The sequence below is a fragment of the Aricia agestis genome, chromosome 6 (genome assembly GCF_905147365.1).
Source record: "Aricia agestis chromosome 6, ilAriAges1.1, whole genome shotgun sequence".
NCBI classification, from domain to species: domain Eukaryota; kingdom Metazoa; phylum Arthropoda; class Insecta; order Lepidoptera; family Lycaenidae; genus Aricia; species Aricia agestis.
This window is the reverse complement of record NC_056411.1, coordinates 5368394-5388659: the sequence shown is the minus strand read 5'-3', so window position 1 is coordinate 5388659 and position 20266 is coordinate 5368394. Positions and strand designations below refer to the sequence as shown.

Below are 20266 nucleotides of genomic sequence, written 5' to 3'. Positions count from 1 at the left end.
GAAATTCAATGACAAATATGTAATAAATACTGACAATAAACTTTAATTTCTTAGCTTTAGTCATTGCTGAGAAAAATCGATATCGCTACAGCCAAATTATCAAGGCGTCGCCTTAAAAGTTTTCACTTAAAGACCAAAAAATGTAACAAGAAAATAAAGTTGGTAGTTAACTATATTCAAAGAATAACAAAGTAAACAAAATAATATGCCTAAATCACGGACAAAAGCATTTTTTAGAAATACATTTTTAATGAAGAAACGCTGGTATTAAATAAATCTATGTTTGGATTTTCGTACGATTATTCAACTAAAACTAACCCCTCTTCAATATCATAAGTAACGAATGCGTGAATCGTAAAATTTCCCTAAAATTATTACAACATAGCGATCGTAAAATCCACTACTAGCTTTAAATAATATCCACTCGTGGACGCAAGGTAACAGGTGTGAAAATTAAGGGTATCTACTTATCTAGTGATGCAGACAGCTACCTACCAGAATTCTAAAAATATAATTGCTTTCATCCCGTTTAAACCCAACCGAAAAAAATACACCGTTTTAGGGTTCCGTACTCCGTAGTAGCATTAGTGGCATTAACATATTAGTCAATACCAATGTCGAAGACATTGGTATCAGATACTTCGAGAGATGGAATAGGACATATTTGCCGAAAAATTTACAGTTACAGCACGATAAGCAATATGCAGCGCTACGGAGTTGTAGTCGGCGTCTAGTGGTATAAAACATAATTATAGCTTTGTCCACACTGTGCCTTTTTCTGTTCGTCAAGGGCATGCGTTATAGCGCAGTCAACAGCGAACGTGAGGCATGCCCGCGACGCATGCCCTCTGACCGTATCCAAAAAACAAAAATGACAATGTTGGCGTTGCGTTCGTATTCAATTATTGAATGCGCCAAAACGAAAGTTGAATGAAAGAAGATGACGAAAATTGAAGATGAAACCGCATAGTGTGGACATAGCTATTAGGTATCATTTCTTTACCACATTGACTATAAAGAAAGCTCTACGAATTTTCAACCTTGGCATAGATTCAAGCGTATAAAAATTCCATATAGATAAAACGGCGAAACCTACGTGACAATATCATTCAAGTAGCAATAGGAAATATTACTATTATGTGAGAGACCGAATTAACTGGCTGGATAACCGCCAAATATATGTGAAAAGTGCTCAAACCATAAAATTGAGGGCGCACACGACTTTATTAAAGCTATATATGTAATATTGTTTTATATCTTAGTATTTGTGATGTCATATTGAATTTTTCTTAATATCAGAGGCTTTTGAGACGTCTGATAAATAATTAGTGACCCTTTTTTGTAAATAGAATTAAAAAATAGATCCTACCTACAGAATGCAGTCATACAAAAATTTGGTCAAAAACAATATTATATACTTAATTATGAAATTTCAATTATCCCGATACCGAGTTACAAAATGTGAAATTTTAATACATACTTAACCTTATAAATTATAATTATGTTTTATCCTAGCTATTAAATATTACCTTTTTTTAGGTTATACGTAATCCAATCTAAAAGAGTAAGGATCAACAGTAAATGAAAAATTTATTTATTATTGATCTTTCTCTAAGAATACTACGTATTTTCACGTCCCATTATTCATACACTGTGCATTTTGAATACAACCTGAAAATCCGTTCAGATGATTCTTCACAAACTTACTAATGCTCCAAGTATTTATTTCTCGTTATTTTTATGAGAAGAAAAGTTTTCGTTAAATCTCCGCTATCGCGAAGCGCACTCTCATTACCATAGTTAATTTATGCACAAAAACAACCCATTTGCATTTTAAACGTTTAACTTATAATGAACAACACAAATTAGTCGTCAGTAATTATAACGAATATCCTGTTTGTTCATTTCATGAAGTTACAAACGCGTTGACACTTTTATGAAAAGTTTGCTCATGAAATTCATATATTATGAGCTTTTGTTTAGGGAGTCTAATGGGTAGACTTTCGGTTCGCACTCCTAGAGGGTGCAGGTTCGATTCCGGGTGGAGGCGTGTACCAATAAGACATTTTCAGATCTCAAGTACATAATACGGACGCTCATACGGTGGAGGAAAACATCGTGAGGAAACCCGCACATAGTTGGTCCCAGACGTATTGACTAGTTCTTTCCTCTGGACTACGCCGACTATGTATGCGCTTGGGCAACCATACGGACATTTAAAAATCTTGTCCCAGGCACTACATTATTTGAGGAGTGGTTACTTCGCTCTGAATCATCCACAATTACGGATGTGAAGGCCTAGTTTTGTTTAGGGAGAAGCCACATTGCTTTAATGCGTTGCGGTGCATTGTGACGTTGCTACATCTGGTCTGGCCATCGCGTTGCCTTGACACGCGACAGTAAAATACCATCTCCTGTTCGTTGTTCCGTCAAAGCATCACCAGAATCGTCGGACCATTGACGCTGCGGACAAGCGCCGAAACAACGAAGAAAATATGTGGCCTTATTTTACTTAATCGTTCTTCTCACATTGTACATCCATTTTCATACAAAAATATTACAGAGATATATAATATAATATTATTATAGAGATAAGTATAGAATACAATATTATAATAAGCTACCAAAGCGGCTTACAATATTGTGGAAACTTACTATCAATATTTTCTTAATCAAAATAATGACACATCAAGTACTTGATGATCCAGTAGATTTCGTATTAAGCCTTCCCTGGACTTCCAAAAATATTCCAAGACTAAAATTAGGCAAATCCGTTCATTCGTTCTCGAGTTTCAGCAGGATTAACAAAATGTAAAATTCACTTTTATTTGTATAGATTTCCAGTAAATAATAATCTTTGACATCCCTAAAGGCTTACCCGTATTCAAACTCGCTTCCGAATATGACAAAATAAAGAGCACTTCGCGATACTTCAGTCAATTTCGCCCATTATGCAGAGAGAATATAAATTTTGTCCATTTTTATCTCGCATGTGATAAATTTTACTGAATCACTGGTAAGGAAACAACGAACGTTACCTCAACTCTACATTATGTGATGCGTTTTTAGCTCTGTTCCCCGATTATATTATTTAAAATAAACATAAAATGTAGCTCCGTTATTGCTTCGGTCCAGTCCGTATTCTATGGGCTATGACGCCTTAAAAATAAACTTTTAAAAGAAAGCTGTAGCAGTTAAACATTATGTAGTTGACTGAACAATGAATCTGAACCATTCTTGAACTCTTAAAAACACACGAACAATTCATCAAACTCGGTGTAGACGTTGCGAAACAGCTGATGTTAGACGATTCCCAGAGTTTCCAGATGAACTCACAAAGTCATCAAAATCGGTCCACACGAAGAAAACTGGCATCAAACACCGGGACACGAGAATTTTATACATTTTTATCAGATATAATAATAATAACTAGAGATCGCCCAATGGTCGAAATTCGACCTTATTTGCAACGACATTAGGACTACTACCTATATTTTGTATTAAATATTGACTTCATCATAGTTTTTTCAATTCTTGTCTCTGGGACTCAGATGATCTCAGACTGGCCGTTTAAGCATTGTCTTATAGTATCTAAAATTAAATTAAAAAAAACAATAATCCATTTTCAATTTGTCAACTTGTTGTCAGCAGACTTTAACCATTAATAAAAGAGTATAATTCGTATGTACAGGCTTGTCACTCAAAAATCTGTCATTTTTCCTAGTAGTAGTGTCGTAGTGTGTGTAACGTTTTATTTGTTAAAAATATATACGATAAAAGCATAATTTTAAAATAATATTAGCTCGATGCACTCCTTCATCATATAAACTATAACTGTGCGAAATTTCATGCCCCTACGTTTCCCCATTTTTCGTAAAAAGGGTTACAAAGTTTTTCTTTCACGTATTAATATTTAGATAATTATCAAACACGTCACCTGAAGTTGTTTGGCCGTATTTATATATTGGGGTATACTGAAGTTGCGGGCATACAATTTTACAAAAAACATAATAATAATCATTTATTACGGACATTATTCATCCATAAGAGTTAGTTATTTAGTTAGTAACAATTTTTCTTAGACTAAGTTAGTAGTGTAAGTAATAGTGTTAGTTACAATTTATCTTAAAAAAATATATGATGCGTATTACGTATTATATTGTTCAAGTCTCTAGCCACATCCTGCTAATAAATAAAAAAAAACTTTAATTATAATATTCTAATGTCATTTTAAAATGCTCGTATATTTAACACTTTTGCGTCGGGGTGAAAATATTTTTCCAGCAGGGTTAAAATATTTTTCTAAACACGTCTCGAGCCTTTTAAAGAGTCTCCGAGGACGAGATGAAAGGAAAATGTGGCGAGGACCGAGAATACATGAACTGGTTATTCCCCAGCTAATTAGCTAGGGTTCCGTACCCAATAATGATCACCGGTTTCAGTGACGGAAGCCAGTTTCATCGAAATCTGGGTGCGCAGAAGTGATATTATAGTGCCCAGTGCCCACTGACCTCCATTATACAAGTACGCTGGACTTATGATACCCACCTGCTTTTTGTGCCTATTTGAAGCGGAATCAGCGTCCCCAATGCGGGGGAAGAGAACTAAATTTTGACGACCTCCGTGGCTCAGTGGTGAGCGCATTGGTAGCTCAAGCCAGGGGTAGCGGGTTCGTATCCCGCCGACGGAACAAAAAGTTTTCAAAGTTTCTGGGTCATGGATGTGTATTAAATATTATGTGTATCATATAAAAAAATCTTAAATATATGTATAGTTTAAAAGTATTAAATATATTTCCGTTGTCTGGTACCTGTAACACAAATCCTTCAGGTACTTACCATGGGGCCAGACTGACGTGGTGTGAAGCGTCCATAGATAGATATTAAATGGCCGCTTAATCATTATTGGTTGCCATCACTAGTATTAGTTCCAAGTACTCTCACTACTGGTATCAGCGCCAATATGGCGACTTTCAGACGTCATTTTTACGTCAGATTAGTTCTTTTTCCCCGCATTGGGGTCGCTGATTCCACTTCAAATAAGTCAGTGATAGTGCCCAATCGGGAGGGTCCAGGCGCAGACCCGACTTTTTACATGTTGTTAAAACAACACTTTTTAATACGTAAAAATTTATTGTATGTAAAACAGCAAGAGAACAAAAAATTCCAATTCTATCACTAGTGTCAAATCCGATATTTTTTCATCCTCAATAATTGACAACTATTGGTAAAATGAGGTTGTTAAGTTAAAGTTTCTATAAGGATGAAGGTTACCAGATTTTTAAGATCTTTTCATCATCAAAAATGCTGAGGAGTATATTAGGAAACTTGAAGACCAGCTAGACTATCATAATTACAGTCAAACACAAGACCTGTTCAAGAAACTTATTCCAAACGTGAAATTATCAGTGCCTTGCAATGACATTACTACCATAGACTTAACTTGTGATGATACAGTACCATCCCTTAAAATGAACAGTAAGAAAAAATTAAAGAAATATATTAAAATTAAAAAATGTATCAAAAAGTATAGCCAACTCTCAATGAAAAACAAAAACATTATGAACAGATTAGCAAACAGTATCAAACAAAACCAAATATTGCATAATAACTTGTTAGATTGTAAATTTGTCCTAGAACAGACAAAATGTGATTATGAGGCCGATGTATCCAGCCTTCAGTTAGAAATTTCCTATTTACATGATACTTTAGACAGTTTGACAAAAAAGTATGAATCTTCACAAAAGGAAATTCAGGCACATATATTGGCAATGGATGATTTGCTTGAAGTAACTCGATACAATGAGGAGCGTGTTAATTCTTTATTGAGACTTAACATTTCCTCACTTCAGGTGGATCATTCAGTTTCTAATATATCATATATATGTTCCACTGAGAAGGCACATACTGAAAGCCAATCAAATATTAGGTTATTTAGTGATGAGTTAGGACAGAACTTAGGTACTTATTTAAGTAGAATATGCAAAGGACAGGCAGTTTCTAATATTTGTATGCCCGGAGCCACTTATAAGGATATAGTACGAAGGGCACTAACTGAAAAATATTGCCCTAACACAACACTTATTATTCTAGTTGGGAGAAGAGGGAAATTAAACAAATACCAAATGACAGTACTTTTAGAATCCTTGTTTAAAATTGAAAATATAAAAAAATTGGTATTGTTTACTTTTCCTTATATAAAAATGTGCCCACGAACTAATATGGAAGAAAATGTATGTAGATATAAGTTAAACAGCCTACTATTTAATGCTGTTAATAACAATTGTATAGTTATTAATGACCCACAACCACAAAAATGTCAGGTTGTGGATATAAATAACTTAAGTTTTAAATTAAGTAACATGTACTTGGATAAGTATTTATTATCCAATTTCTGTAAGCGACATGTAGCTGGTATGCTATTTAATATTTTTACTTTTTCACAAGCCAAGAATTTGGCTTCTACGACTACTGCTTTTATTGAGCAGGATACTTACCATAGTATTAACGAATTGGAACATGTTCCAAATAACCATTTAAATTAGAGAATAAGACAATAGAGAATGCCTCTTTATTCAAACTTGAGTTATAATAACTCAAGTTTGAATAAAAATTTTAAAAACTTCAAAGATTTAAGTAATAATAATTGTAATGTAATCAATCTGGTGCATCAAAACCTACAAGGAATGGTAGGTAAGGAACTTGAAACTGAGTTATTTTTAAAGGAATTTGACGTTGATATTTTGTGTATTTCTGAACATTGGTTCAAAAAATATGAACTCATTTTCAATTTCAGTAACCACCAGATTGCCAGTTCGTTCAGTAGAGAGGAGGCCATAAGAGGTGGCTCTTTAATATTAATCAATAAAAAAATTAAATTCAAGGAACGTAAAGACATTATTAGTCTCTCCACTGAACGAATTATTGAGGTAGCCTGTATAGAGTTGAGTCATCTTATTATTGTGAGCGTATACAGGCCTCCATCAGGATTATATGATTCATTCGAACAAGTCATGGAACAAATTCTATACAAAATATGTGCATCTAATAAAAAAGTTATAGTCTGTGGTGACTTCAATATAAATTTATTACAGGCTGATAAGGTGTGTGTGCATTGCCGTATTGCTCCTCAATTAAAAATCAATTTCAAGCATAAAAAGTGATTATTTTGTGGAAAAATTTTGACCAGGACTAGAAAACAGCGTGTGCGAACTGGATTTCAAATAATTTGTGAGTTTTAAACAAGATATATATCGCAAAAAAGGAATTGTCTTAATATATTTATTATTTATCTACCCTACATAAATTCTACCAATATTTGAGCGCCTGGGAAGAAAATATAGCAAAACCCTTTTATAAAACTGCTGACAAACTACAAAGAGCGCCTTAATAGTTGAAAACGCCTGCTGAAATATAAAAGCAATTACTCTTATGAGTAATTCACAATTACGCCACCAAACGGGCTTGGAAAAGAAAGAAAATTAGAAATTGCTTGCTGGAAGTCGCCACGTCATTTGCATCGGCGATTGGAGAGCGGAGCCCCTGTGGGAACACCTGGAGACCTGGAATAGGGAATTCCTAATTACCAGTTTTGGGATCTCCTAAAGCGCCGCGGTTTTCGAGTACCAGCACTGCAGTCAGCATCGGGACGCCATTCCTGCGACTGCGCACCGCCTGGAGCACTCTGAACACCTCGAACACCTGAAAATAGAGAAAAACCACTTACCTGGAGAAGTCCCCGCACCAGCCACATCAGTAGAGCTGCACTTGAAAACAAAGCTTATAACCTAAGGTACAAATTGTAAATAACTTAGACCAGTAGCTTCCTATTGGAGCTACTGCTTTAGATTGTAAGTGTAGTTGATAGAATTAGTTCTGTATAGCGCTTAGGGACCATAAAGACACACTACAATATATTTATCGTAGCTAGTATAGGTCAGTGAACCCCCTATTGGGGCAACTGTTTGTTTTTAGGAATTATTTTTGACATTTTAATATTTGACATTTATTTGAATTGGTTTTTTATATTACTTTAATTTATTTTATTGACATATTTTTATAATTTTAACCTAATTTAATTTTACAATTGTATCTTATTGCATTTTAAATTGCCATCCTAAATTGACGAGTCCCCCCATTAGGCAATATGCTTCGTACACCCCGCCGGAGTGCAGGCGATACTTTCACCATTTCCCCGCCAACTAAAAACAAGGTAAATGAGGGCAAAGCGTTCTCGCAACCCTCAGAACCTTCTAAAGTAAGAAAAAGTATAGACAATATAGAGGCCTTAAGCCTGCAAGCCATATCCCCCAAGCAAACGAAGGCGAACAACGATCCATCAGCGCCCAAACCCAAAGCAAGAAAAGCAACTAAAAAAGAGAAGCCTGAAAGCCTGTCAAATCAAAACAAATCAAAGACGGCAGAAGGTGAAGCCTGTCTAATGAAAGCAAAGCACTGCATAAATAGCTGCAGGACCTTTAAAACTGAGTTAAAAGAAGGCGCTCTAGCATCGGTAGACAGACTCTTCGAAATTATAAAAGAACTGGAGATGGAACTCACCAGCGTGAAGGCAGGAACCAGCGGAGAGCTGGGGAGGGACCCTTTACATCCCCCTCAGCTACCCGTAGACATGACGAATGCAGCAGACGACGCACTGGTGAGTAGCCTGAAACAGAAAAACACAGTATTAGAAAAAGGGATAAAAGAGATGATGAAGAAAATGGAGGAGATGAAGGGAAGCATGGAGGAAAATAGGGTAAAAATGGACAAACTGAGCACACTTTTGGAGAACAACACAACTGTCGCTAAACCAGCGAGTTATGCGGCCGCTGTCTCGAGGGGAATCACTGAGCGAACCCCCGAGACAAGGGCACTGCATTCAGTGGTGGTGTCCTCCAAAGATACTCAGGACTCAGGAGATGAGGTGATGGAGAAAATCCGGAAGACTGTCGATGCAAAGGACGGATGGGTCAAGGTGGAAAGGACAAGGAAGGTCAAAAACAGAAGGGTAGTCGTCGGATGTGTGAGTGAAGAGGAAAGGAACAAGGTGAAAGAAAGACTGAAAAAGAATGAGGGATTGATCGTAGAAGATGTGAAAAATAAAAACCCCCTCCTGGCCTTCAGGGATGTGATGAAGTTTGACATAGCCGACTTCGTCACCGCGTTCACTAACCAGAACGCGGACATCTTTGAAGGCCTGAAGGGGGATGAGAAAAAGGTGGAAATAGTGTTTGGGATGAAAGCGAGGAACCCCCTACAAAACCACCTAGTAGTTAGAGTTAGCCCACAAGTGTGGAAGAGATGTATGAATGTAGGATACGCCCACATAGGGTTGGGCAGAGTGCGAGTAGAAGATCAAAGTCCGTTGGTGCAGTGCTTCCGTTGCCTTGGCTATGGGCACACGAAGAGGGTGTGTAGGGAGGAGAAGGAACGATGCAGTCACTGCGCCGGTCCTCATTTGAGGACCGCTTGCGACAAGTGGCCGCGGAGAGAAGCGCCCCAGTGCATAAATTGCACTAGGGCCAAGAAAGGTAGTGTGGAGCACAGCGCCCTTGATAAGGATTGTTCAGAAAGGCAGAGGTGGGACGCTCTAGCTAGATCGGCGGTATCGTATTGCTAAGGTTGTCCCCGACGAGTACTTCCAGTACCGAATTTTGCAGTCGAATCTCCAGCGGAGCCAACTCGCCACAAAGGAGCTATTGCTCGAGGCCACCAAGCGTAAGGCTAGCGTAGCGCTGCTGCAAGAGCCCTACATAGGTGGGGCCCGGAGTATGAGGACATACAATGGAGTGAGGGTCTACCAGAGCGATGGGCCGGGGGACGGCGTGGTCAAGGCGTGTGTTGTGGTGTTCGACGACACACTGGATGTCGAACTACACACACGCCTCAGCAACAACAACATTGTTGTGGCCACCCTCCGAACCAAAGCCTGGGAGATGATTGTAGTGTCCTTTTATTTCGAGCCCGATAAGCCTGTAGGGCCATACCTGGACCATCTTATGTGGATAGGAAGGGAACTGGGATCCGATAAGATGGTTCTGGGAGGCGACGCGAACGCTAAAAGCCCGTGGTGGGGTGGCGATAAGGAAGATCCGCGAGGAAGGGAAGTGTCTGCTGTACTGGAAGCAATGAGTCTACATATACTCAACACCGGAGACACCCCAACTTTCGATACCGTCAGAGGGGGAAAAAGGTACTCCAGTTACGTGGATGTGACAGCGTGCTCCGACGATCTGCTGGACCGAGTGGGCGACTGGAAGGTGGAGGAGAGTCTGACGAGCTCGGACCACAACGGCATATCATTCGGCATCAGACAACAGAAATCCACAGGCACGAACATAATACGTACCACACGCATATTTAACACACAGAAGGCAAACTGGACTCAGTTTCGTGAGAAACTGACCCAGCTGATGTCAGACAGACAATTGACTCTACAAGCGATGGACTCAATACACAGCACACAACAAATAGATGAAGCAATAGACAGATACACGGAAGTCATAACACAGACATGCAGAGACACTATGCCGACCAAAAAACACACACAAAAATTCACCTTGTCATGGTGGAATGATGAGCTCGCGCAGATGAAGAAGGAAGTCGCTACGAGGAAACGCAGGATCCGGAACGCAGCGCCTGATCGCAGAAACCGCGTGGTTGGACTTTACCTGGAAACGAAAGAGAAGTATGAAAAGGCAGTGAAAGAGGCTCAAGTAGCGAGCTGGAAGGAGTTTTGCCGAAAACAGGATAGGGAGGGGGTCTGGGAGGGCATCTACAGGGTGCTGAACAGAGTCGGAGGGAGGGAGGAGGATCTACCCCTAACAAGGAGCGGTGAGACTCTCGACGCCCGAAACTCCGCAGAATTGTTGGCGGAGACCTTCTACCCCGCGGACTTGGAAAGTGATGAAAGTGAGGAACATCGACGTACGCGCCGGCGTGCAGAGTCTTTGTACTCCGAACCGCCGACGGGCCCGGACGACCCTCCCTTCATCATCGAGGAGTTGAAGAGAGCCATAAGGTCCTTCAACCCCAAAAAGGCCCCCGGGGCGGACGGTCTCACGTCCGACATCTGCCAGCACGCTGTAGATTGTAACCCGGAATGGTTCCTTGCCCTGTTAAATAAGTGCCTTACTGTCGGCTACTTTCCCGAAAAGTGGAAGCAGGCGACAGTGGTAGTGCTGAGAAAGCCGGGCAGGGAATCATACCGGGTACCAAAAGCCTATCGACCGATCGGCCTTCTTCCTGTTCTCGGCAAAATCTTTGAGAAGATGCTGGTCTCCCGACTTAGGTTCTACCTGTTGCCCAAGATTAGCCCCAACCAGTATGGCTTCATGCCCCAAAGGAGCACCGAAGACGCCCTCTATAGGTTGGTGAACCACATCAGAAAGAAGAGGGAGGAGAAGAAAATTTCTGTTGTGGTATCACTGGACATAGAGGGGGCCTTCGATAGTGCTTGGTGGCCGGCCATAAAGGTTCGGTTGGCTGAGGTTGGGTGTCCGGGGAACCTGAGGCGGGTGATCAGTAGCTACTTGAGTGGAAGGAGTGTAAATGTGAGATATGCTGGTGTGGAAGTGAGCAGGGATACCGACAAGGGGTGCGTGCAGGGGTCCATCGGTGGACCCATCCTGTGGAACCTCTTGTTGGACCCTCTGCTATGGATGTTAGAGGAAATGAATATTTTTAACCAAGCCTTTGCCGATGACATTGTGATGGTGATAGATGGCGATACTGCGATAGAAATAGAGCGTAAAGCGAACGCAGTACTTGAAAAAATTAGAAAATGGGGAAAAGACAATAAGTTAACCTTCGCTCCACAAAAAACTTGTGCTCTGATCTCCACCAGGAGACTAAAATATGATAGACCGAGACTCGCAATGGGGGGTGTTGATATCCAGTATTATGAATCAATAAAAATACTAGGATTGACAATAGATAGCGGCCTAACTTTTAACCACCATGTCAAGAACGTGTACCAAAAAGCCATTGTTCGCTACAAAATGCTAGCCAGAGCAGCCAGAGTAGGTTGGGGTCTTAACCCCCAAGTAGTCAAAATTATATATACAGCGGTCATAGAACCGACTATTTTGTATGCATCAGCAGCGTGGGCACCCACTGTGGAAAAGATGGGGGTCCAAAAGAGGCTCAACTCCGTCCAACGAAGTTTTGCCTTGAAGATCTGCAAAGCATATCGGACCGTCTCTCTGAACTCCGCGCTGCTGTTGGCTGGAATACTCCCTCTTGATCTCAGAATACTCGAAGCATCGAGACTTTATGAGATCAAGAAGGGAGTGTCATACCCGGCATTGGGGGACATGGAGGTGGAACGAGTGGCTTCCGCGATTGAGGACCCACATCCGGCAGAGCAGGTAGAGCTGAGGTTCGGGATGGTAGATGAGGACTCGTATGCCGATGTGGTTGATAGCCACATCCATAGGATCTATACGGACGGCAGCAAGATTGAGGGTCGAGTCGGAGCCGCACTCTCCGTATGGATGGGCGAGGCCGAGACAAAGGCCGTCAAGCTTGCCTTGTCGCCGTATTGCACCGTCTACCAAGCCGAACTTCTAGCGCTCCAAAGAGCAGTAAGTATAGCCTGCAAGAGTGGAATGGCAAAGGTCGGTATCCTTAGTGATTCCAGATCGGCTCTCCAGGCGGTCACCCTTAGTTCCCCTCATCCCCTGGCAGTGCAAACAAGGGCGGCCCTCCGAAAAGCTGCATTGCAGAGGCGGGAGGTCTCCTTGTTTTGGATTAAGGCGCACGCAGGGTTGAGAGGGAATGAGAGGGTTGACGAATTAGCCAAGGAGGCCGCGCTGAAATTGAGAAGGAAACCTGACTACGATCTGTGTCCTGTTTCATTCGTCAAGCGTATCTTGAGAGAGGATACGATTGAGGAATGGAACAGGAGATATGAAGTGGGAGGGACGGCCGGAGTCACGAAGCTCTTTTTCCCAGACGCTGCTGCTGCATACAAAATAGTACAGAAAATAGACATCACACACCACACCACACAGATTCTGACCGGTCACGGCGGATTCGCCTTCTACTTGAACAGATTCAAGCTGAAGGAGGATCCGTCCTGCCTGTGTCAGCCAGGAGTTGAGGAGACGGTTCCTCACCTGCTACTCGAGTGCCCAATTTTTGCTAGCAATAGATACGATATTGAGCCGAAATTGGGCACATCGATAACGGGTGAGAATCTGCCATCCATCCTGGGGGGTAAAAAGCGGGATATCTTCCTGGCTTTTTGCAGGATAATCGTGGGTGTAGTAAATAAGCGTAACGGTAGTATTTTGTGTGATAACAATAATTAGGATCTAATTTTAAGCTGTGAATTGTGATATTAGGATAGTCTCTGTAATTTTGGTTTTATATTTGTGCCGTTGTTTTATTATTTGACATTTTAATTGTATTTTATTTTAATTGTTTATTTTAGTGGAATCATTTGTATTTTTATTGGAATTGGATTGTATGTATAGACAAATAGAAAATAAATAGCCCTGATAATGTTAGGGGGACGAAATAAAAAAAAAAAAAAAAAAAAAAAAAAAAAAAATAAATTTATTAGATTCGACCCCCACCACTATTAGATTCACATCTTTGTTTAAATCATATAATCTTCTTAATCTATTTTATGAGCCAACTAGAGTATGTGATACAACGGCCACTTGTATTGATAATATTTTTACTGACATTACTCCACAAAAAAAAAGAAATAATAAATAAGCTTAGCTCTGATCACTGTGGACAGTTAGCTTCTTTTAATATAAATTGTGATAATAACTTAGAGGAAAAGCTTGTATTTATTCCTGTGAATACTAAACGCATTGAGAAGTTTAGAAATAATCTAAGTTCAAGTATTCAATTATTGAATGGGTCGAATAGCTCAGATGAAGCTTTTAATAAATTATTTAAGATAATAAGAACCCAATTTAACAGTGTGTTTACTTCAGTAACGGTTAGAAACAATAAAAAAATGAAAAATAATTTTACTAAATGGGCGACTGCAAGAATTAAAATAAGCAGGCAAAGATTGTATAGTCTGTATGAAGAAAAATGTTTTAATAATAGTGTAGCATTTAAAGAATACGTTAAAAACTATTCTAAAACTTTTAGAAAAGTTTGCAAATCTGCTAAGGCTATGTACATAAAGAAAAAGATTAAAAATTCCAAAAATAAAATTAAAACTACTTGGAAGGTAATAGCTGGTGAGACTGGAAACGTCACCTGTCGTAGCTCGGATTTTCAACTGTATTTTGAAAATAAAGAAATTACCAATGACCTAGAAGTTGCGACAGCCTTTGAAAAATTCTTTGCTGACATTCCGGTTTCAACTACGAAAAACTTAAACTCCTCACCTGCAGCTGCCGAAAAACTACTCAAAGATAATGTAAAGGAATGTAATGTCAATTTTAAGTTTAGAGAGATTGACCCCAAAGACATTATTGATACTTTTAAATTATTAAACATTAAGAATACCACCGATCTTTGGGGATTGTCTACAAAAATTATTAAATCAGTAATTGACATCATAGCTCCTCATCTAGCAATGATTTTTAATAACTGTATAGAGAATGGTGTTTTTCCTGACTTAATGAAGCACAGCAAGGTTATACCTTTATTTAAAGCGGGAATTAAGTCTGATCCGACAAATTACAGACCTATATCGATTTTACCGACTCTTAGCAAAATATTTGAAAAAATAATTTTAAAACAGCTATTGGTACACTTTAATTCAAATAATTTATTACACGAAAATCAATACGGTTTTACTAAGGGTCGTTCCACAACGGATGCTGGTATAGGTCTTCTATGTAGTATATTTGAAGCTTGGGAGGGATCGCAGGATGCCTTAGGTGTCTTCTGTGACCTCTCTAAGGCCTTCGACTGTGTCGAGCATGCTACATTGATTAGGAAATTACACCACTATGGCATAAGGGACTCAGCACTCAACCTTTTGACATCTTACCTCAAAAATAGGACTCAAAGGGTTGAAATCAATAATAAGAGATCAAATGGAACCAAAATAGAATTAGGTGTCCCACAGGGATCTATTTTAGGCCTGTTTCTTTTTCTCGTCTACATAAATGACCTACCTTATCTAGTTAAGGATAATGATAATGAAATAGTACTTTTTGCTGATGACACTTCACTTATTTTTAAAGTGAAGAGACAACAGTCTAATTACGACGAGGTAAACTGTACTCTTTCAAAAATAGTACATTGGTTTAATGTTAATAATTTACTTTTGAATTCTACGAAAACTAAATGTTTAAAGTTTACTTTGCCCAATGTACGGCAAGTTCAAACCAATGTACTATTGAATGATGAGAAAATGAATTTGGTGGACACTACTGTATTTTTAGGTATTACACTAGATAGTAAATTACAGTGGGGTCCTCATATTGCTAAACTCGCAGATAGACTCAGTTCTGCAGCATATGCAGTCAGAAAGATTAGGGAAATTTCTGACGAAGACACTGCACGATTAATATACTTTAGCTATTTTCACAGTAGAATGTCATATGGTATCCTTTTATGGGGAAACGCTGCCGATATTAATACTATATTTGTGCTGCAGAAGCGAGCTATACGTTCGATTTACAAAATGTCTACATTTGAATCTTTGAGAGAAAAGTTTAAAGAAATTGGTATTCTGACAGTAGCTTCTCAATACATTTTAGATAATGTAATACATGTTAGAAAAAATATATGTAAATTTAAAGCCAAAGGTGACATTCATTGTAGAAACACCAGAAATAAGTACAAGCTAGATTTGCCAGTGATCAGACTTAGTAAAGTCAGTAAATCTTTTAAAGGTCAATGTATACGCCTTTTCAATAAAATCCCAGAAAACGTTAAAAATCTTTCCATTAATAAATTTAAGAAAGTAGTCAAAGAGCGTTTGTGTGCCAAAGCCTATTATAAGGTCAATGATTTCATAAATGATGGCACATCTTGGGAGTAGGATGGCTGCTTACAAGGCTACTTCTACATTATTGTACATGACTTACTATGTATATATGTTGACATTGTATAATTTTAAGTTACAGCATTGTAAATTTTATTTTAAAAGATTAATTTTTTTACCTCACTTTTTTTTGGTAAAAAAAGTGGGCCCCGTGCGAGTTTCTTACGCCGGTTCTTCTCGCCGGGATAGTTCCCGAACCGGTGGTAGGCACCGTAGCTAATATTAACATTCTGAAAGTATTTTCTTAAAATCTACTCAGAAATAAAACATTTTTTATTTATTTTATTTTCGTTAAACACAATATGTCTATCTGATTTAGTTCGATCTGCAGATGGAAACTAAGGTTTACTGTATAATAAAAAATTCGCCAATAATTCTTTGGTATCATGAATGAAAATATATCATTCAACCAATTAAAAGGGACGTGCGGAAAAAATATGATATCGTATCACAGAAAGATAATTATCTTGTCAAATAATTCTATTTTCGATATACCTACAATTACACCTAAACACTTAACATGTTTTCCGACTATAATATGTACGAAGTCAACAGATGCATAAACACAAGTTGTGTGTGATACCGATATAAAATGTATGAAATAAACAAGATCGCTTCTGATGCAGTTCTTTTATTTATGACCGAAGATACAAAGTAAAATAATAATATCTAATATATAAAATTCTCGTGTCACAATGTTAGATAACGTACTCCTCCGCAACGGCTTTACTGATTTTTACCAAATTTTATATGCATATTCAGTGGGTCTGAGAATCGGCAACTGGGTACTTTTTATATTGATAAGTGCATTTGTTGAATAAATAATAGTAAATTATTACAACTCGAGACTGACGGCGACCATTGTTTGTGCGACGGGATAGCGATGGACGTTACCATGGTGACATACTTATTTAGTCACTTCAATAATGTAATAGTAGCGAAATACTTTATATGGCATAACAATATTTGCTGGGACAGCTAGTGATACTATATAATATTATTATAAATGCAAAAGTCGGTCCGTCTGTCCTCTCTCCTCATAGCAAGGAGCGATAAAAAAGATTAATTTTATTAATTAAAAATTACATAGATAGTCTTTCCGGTTTCAAAGTTAGTAATCGCCAAACCGAATGGCGGCGTTTGTTGGCGTCTATTCATTGTTGATTTTCACTCACATTCAAAGCTCATAGATATCCTGATAATATTTTTTTATTATTAAAAAATGCATTGAAATCAAAACATAATATGAATTTAATTATAATTATTTCAATCCCGAGTTAAGTGCTCTAACAGATGAAAATCCCCGTTAAGAGCAATTAAAATGACGCTCATTTCAATGTGCTAGAACTATTGCGTCATTATTTTGTACTTAACAATTTAAAAGCGATTTATTGGTGTGAAAGTTTGAATTTATAAATTAATATTTAAAACTATGCTACACTAAGCGTTATCTGCTAAAACGTAACTTTGCTGTTAAGGCCCAGTAGTCCCTAAAATTAGCAGGTCGATGTCTGTCAGTACGAATATCGACGTAAAGGACATTAAAATAACATTCATAATTCAAGACGTGAGTGGATGAATAGGGTAAGTAACATGAAAAAACTTCCCGTTTTTTTTGTTTTAATGGAGGCTTTAGGGCCGGAAAAAAATATTTAAAATAGAAAAAGTATGGATTATATTTAGCTTGGTTATGAAGTAGATAAGTCACAAGTATTATTAAAATAATTAGGGAAAAATGAGTTATTGTCCGTATGTTACGAAATGTTACTTGTTCGATTCTTCCACTCACGTCTTCAATTATTATTATTACTGCAGTACACGCGCCCCTTTTTTTTACACGAGAACTCGCGTGGCCTACCATGGTAGGCCATCTAAAAATCTTAATTTTTTTCATAATAATTATTATTTTATTAAAATGACAAATAAAAAAATATATAATTAATTAACTTACTTTTATAATCAACAACTATTTAATTAATTATTAAATTACTGAAAAATCTCAAAAATTGTAAATTTCTATGAAAATGTGTCAAAAATCGTATTGATGAAATCAAACATGTGTATTCCTTCCGTGAAACTAAAATAAGTTAGAATTTTGTTCGTTTTATGTTATTCGAGATACAATCCTACTTACAGGTCAGAATAAAACCAGAAATAACAAATCTATCACCACTTTCTTGGCGATCAAATTTGGGCTAACATGCAGCGTTGACATTGCCCCATACGTCTTATTGGTGGGGCTAAATCGTGTTGGATTCTTAAAAAATCCTGAATCATACTACATAAAATACTTAAAAGTTATTTCTGCTATTTATAAACTCAATTATTTTTATATTTTGTTTCTTTTTTTCTAAGAATAAACGACCCTAAACTTCAGAAGTCACCGGATTAGCTCATTTCCATACAACTGTGACCCCTAGACTAGGGTGTACAAAACTGGTCAATATTTGTCACTTGTATTACTCTTGATCGCTTATTTAGTTCCACCAGCCAACTTAGATCACAATTTTCCATTTTAAAATTAACATCAAAAGCCTGCCGAGGAAATTAGACAACCGGCACTGATGGCGCCAAGTTTTCAGTGCGAAAACTACAAAAAAGTTTATTTATTGATTAATTAAATGCTTAACACTGGTTAAATATGCAATTTTTATTAAGGTTTTAATTATTTCTTGAAATTTTCTTGTTTCTGGTTAGTCAGAATATGGTTACGACGTCAATCTGTACAGGGCACTATATCTTATTAAAAATTAAATTTTAGTGTTTGTAATCAAATTATCAGAAATGTATTTTAGTATGAATGCATAAAATATACAATCATAAACAATAAAAATGTTATAAATCAATAATTAAAAAAAACTTACATGGTTGAATTTAGTACACCAATACTCGCGCGGACTACTATGGTAGTCCAGCGTTTTTGATGTTAAATAACTATTATTTCAATCGACTATCAGGTTGCAGGTGGTACTGAGGTTTTGTCAAATTTATCAAACGAGGATTACCTGGAATGGCAAGTTTCTAGCGCGCTTTACTGATAAAATATCGCTGTGTAAAAAATGTGACCCTGGTCTACCATGGTAGTCCGCGCGTGTACTGCAGTGTTATTAGTGCACCTTGTACAGTGGCGGTTACGCGCTCGCCGCGTGCCTTGATAATAGGAAATAGGAGAAAAAACCTTTTGTTTTTAGTATTACACAAATCAAATACCTATATCAAATCGTTTAGGTTAGGTTACATTTTTTGTTTTTACTAGAAAGTGTGTAATTTAGCCATAAAATGATTTAATTATGAAAAACAGCGTTATAACAGTCATCTTTGAGATTTTTTTCTATCGAGCAGAATTTTTCAAATTGTGTACTGATATACCCTTGCGTATAGGAAATTTTCTCAATTTTAAAAAGGGATTTTTTTAATACTTAAATTTCTTTACAAAAAACATTATTAAAAAAACTCATTTTACGTAGTTGCAACAACCACAGCACCCTTAACTGCAACAATGAAAATTTTAACTACTATTTAATATTAGGGGTCGCAATACCGAACCATTTAAGCAAAACCGGTATTTTTGGTATTGGCTCTAGACCAATACCGGTAAACCGGTATTTTCTGTGTTTCCGGGATTAATATAAAGTTAAGTTAGATTTAGTACAATAAAATTAGTTTGCGGAGGAATAGTAAGTAGGTATCTAACCTAAATCAATTATTCTTCTGAAAAAAAACAAAATTTGAACTGATTTTATAAAAAATATTTTACCTTTGAAAAGCTATGTTCTTTGTAGTTTGTAGGTTATAAGTCGAATTTGGTACCATGTTCACAAATGATGGAATCCATGTCAAATCGGGAGAAATTACACAAAATCGACATATTATGACGATTTTAAGTTTTTTATGAAGTAATCCAAGCAAATACTACCAAAAAGTAAGATTTATATCAAGGTATGCCCTTTTTTACATGGGGAAATGCTTTGCGCATCCCCGGCGGACTGGGGCATCGGCCGGGGTATGTATGGGACTCTCCGAGGAACTATCAACACTTGAATACGTTGGAGAACATACTTGGGTGTTTAATTTATAAGTATGGTAAGGTATGTATGGGACTCTCCGAGGAACTATCAACACTTGAATACGTTGGAGAACATACTTGGGTGTTTAATTTATAAGTATGGTAAGGTATGTATGGGACTCTCCGAGGAACTATCAACACTTGAATACGTTGGAGAACATACTTGGGTGTTTAATTTATTGCCTAACGTTATTGAGTCATTCACAATAGTAAGAAACATAAGACCCTTTT

The 20266-nt window shown here is 37.6% G+C and overlaps 2 protein-coding genes across 2 annotated transcripts in view; one reads left to right on the top strand and one right to left on the bottom strand.

Annotated features, from left to right (window-relative positions):
- LOC121727921 (myb protein) overlaps positions 1-20266 on the bottom strand; it is a 525795-nt gene that overhangs the window by 26467 nt on the left and 479062 nt on the right. The gene's annotated exons all lie outside the window — the stretch shown is intronic.
- LOC121728089 lies at positions 8146-19007 on the top strand. The gene is made up of 4 exons (XM_042116196.1): positions 8146-9603; positions 9659-11367; positions 12250-12487; positions 18927-19007. Exons 1-4 carry the CDS (start codon positions 8146-8148, stop codon positions 19005-19007), a joined length of 3486 nt encoding a protein of 1161 aa, XP_041972130.1.

Coding starts and splice junctions, on each gene's coding strand:
- LOC121728089 (XM_042116196.1), top strand. CDS start 8,146: ATGCTTCGTACACCCCGCCGGAGTGCAGGCGATACTTTCACCATTTCC. Junction 9,604..9,658: donor ACGCTCTAGCTAGATCGGCG/GTATCGTATTGC, acceptor CGAATTTTGCAG/TCGAATCTCCAGCGGAGCCA. Junction 11,368..12,249: donor ACCGAAGACGCCCTCTATAG/GTTGGTGAACCA, acceptor TCTTGATCTCAG/AATACTCGAAGCATCGAGAC.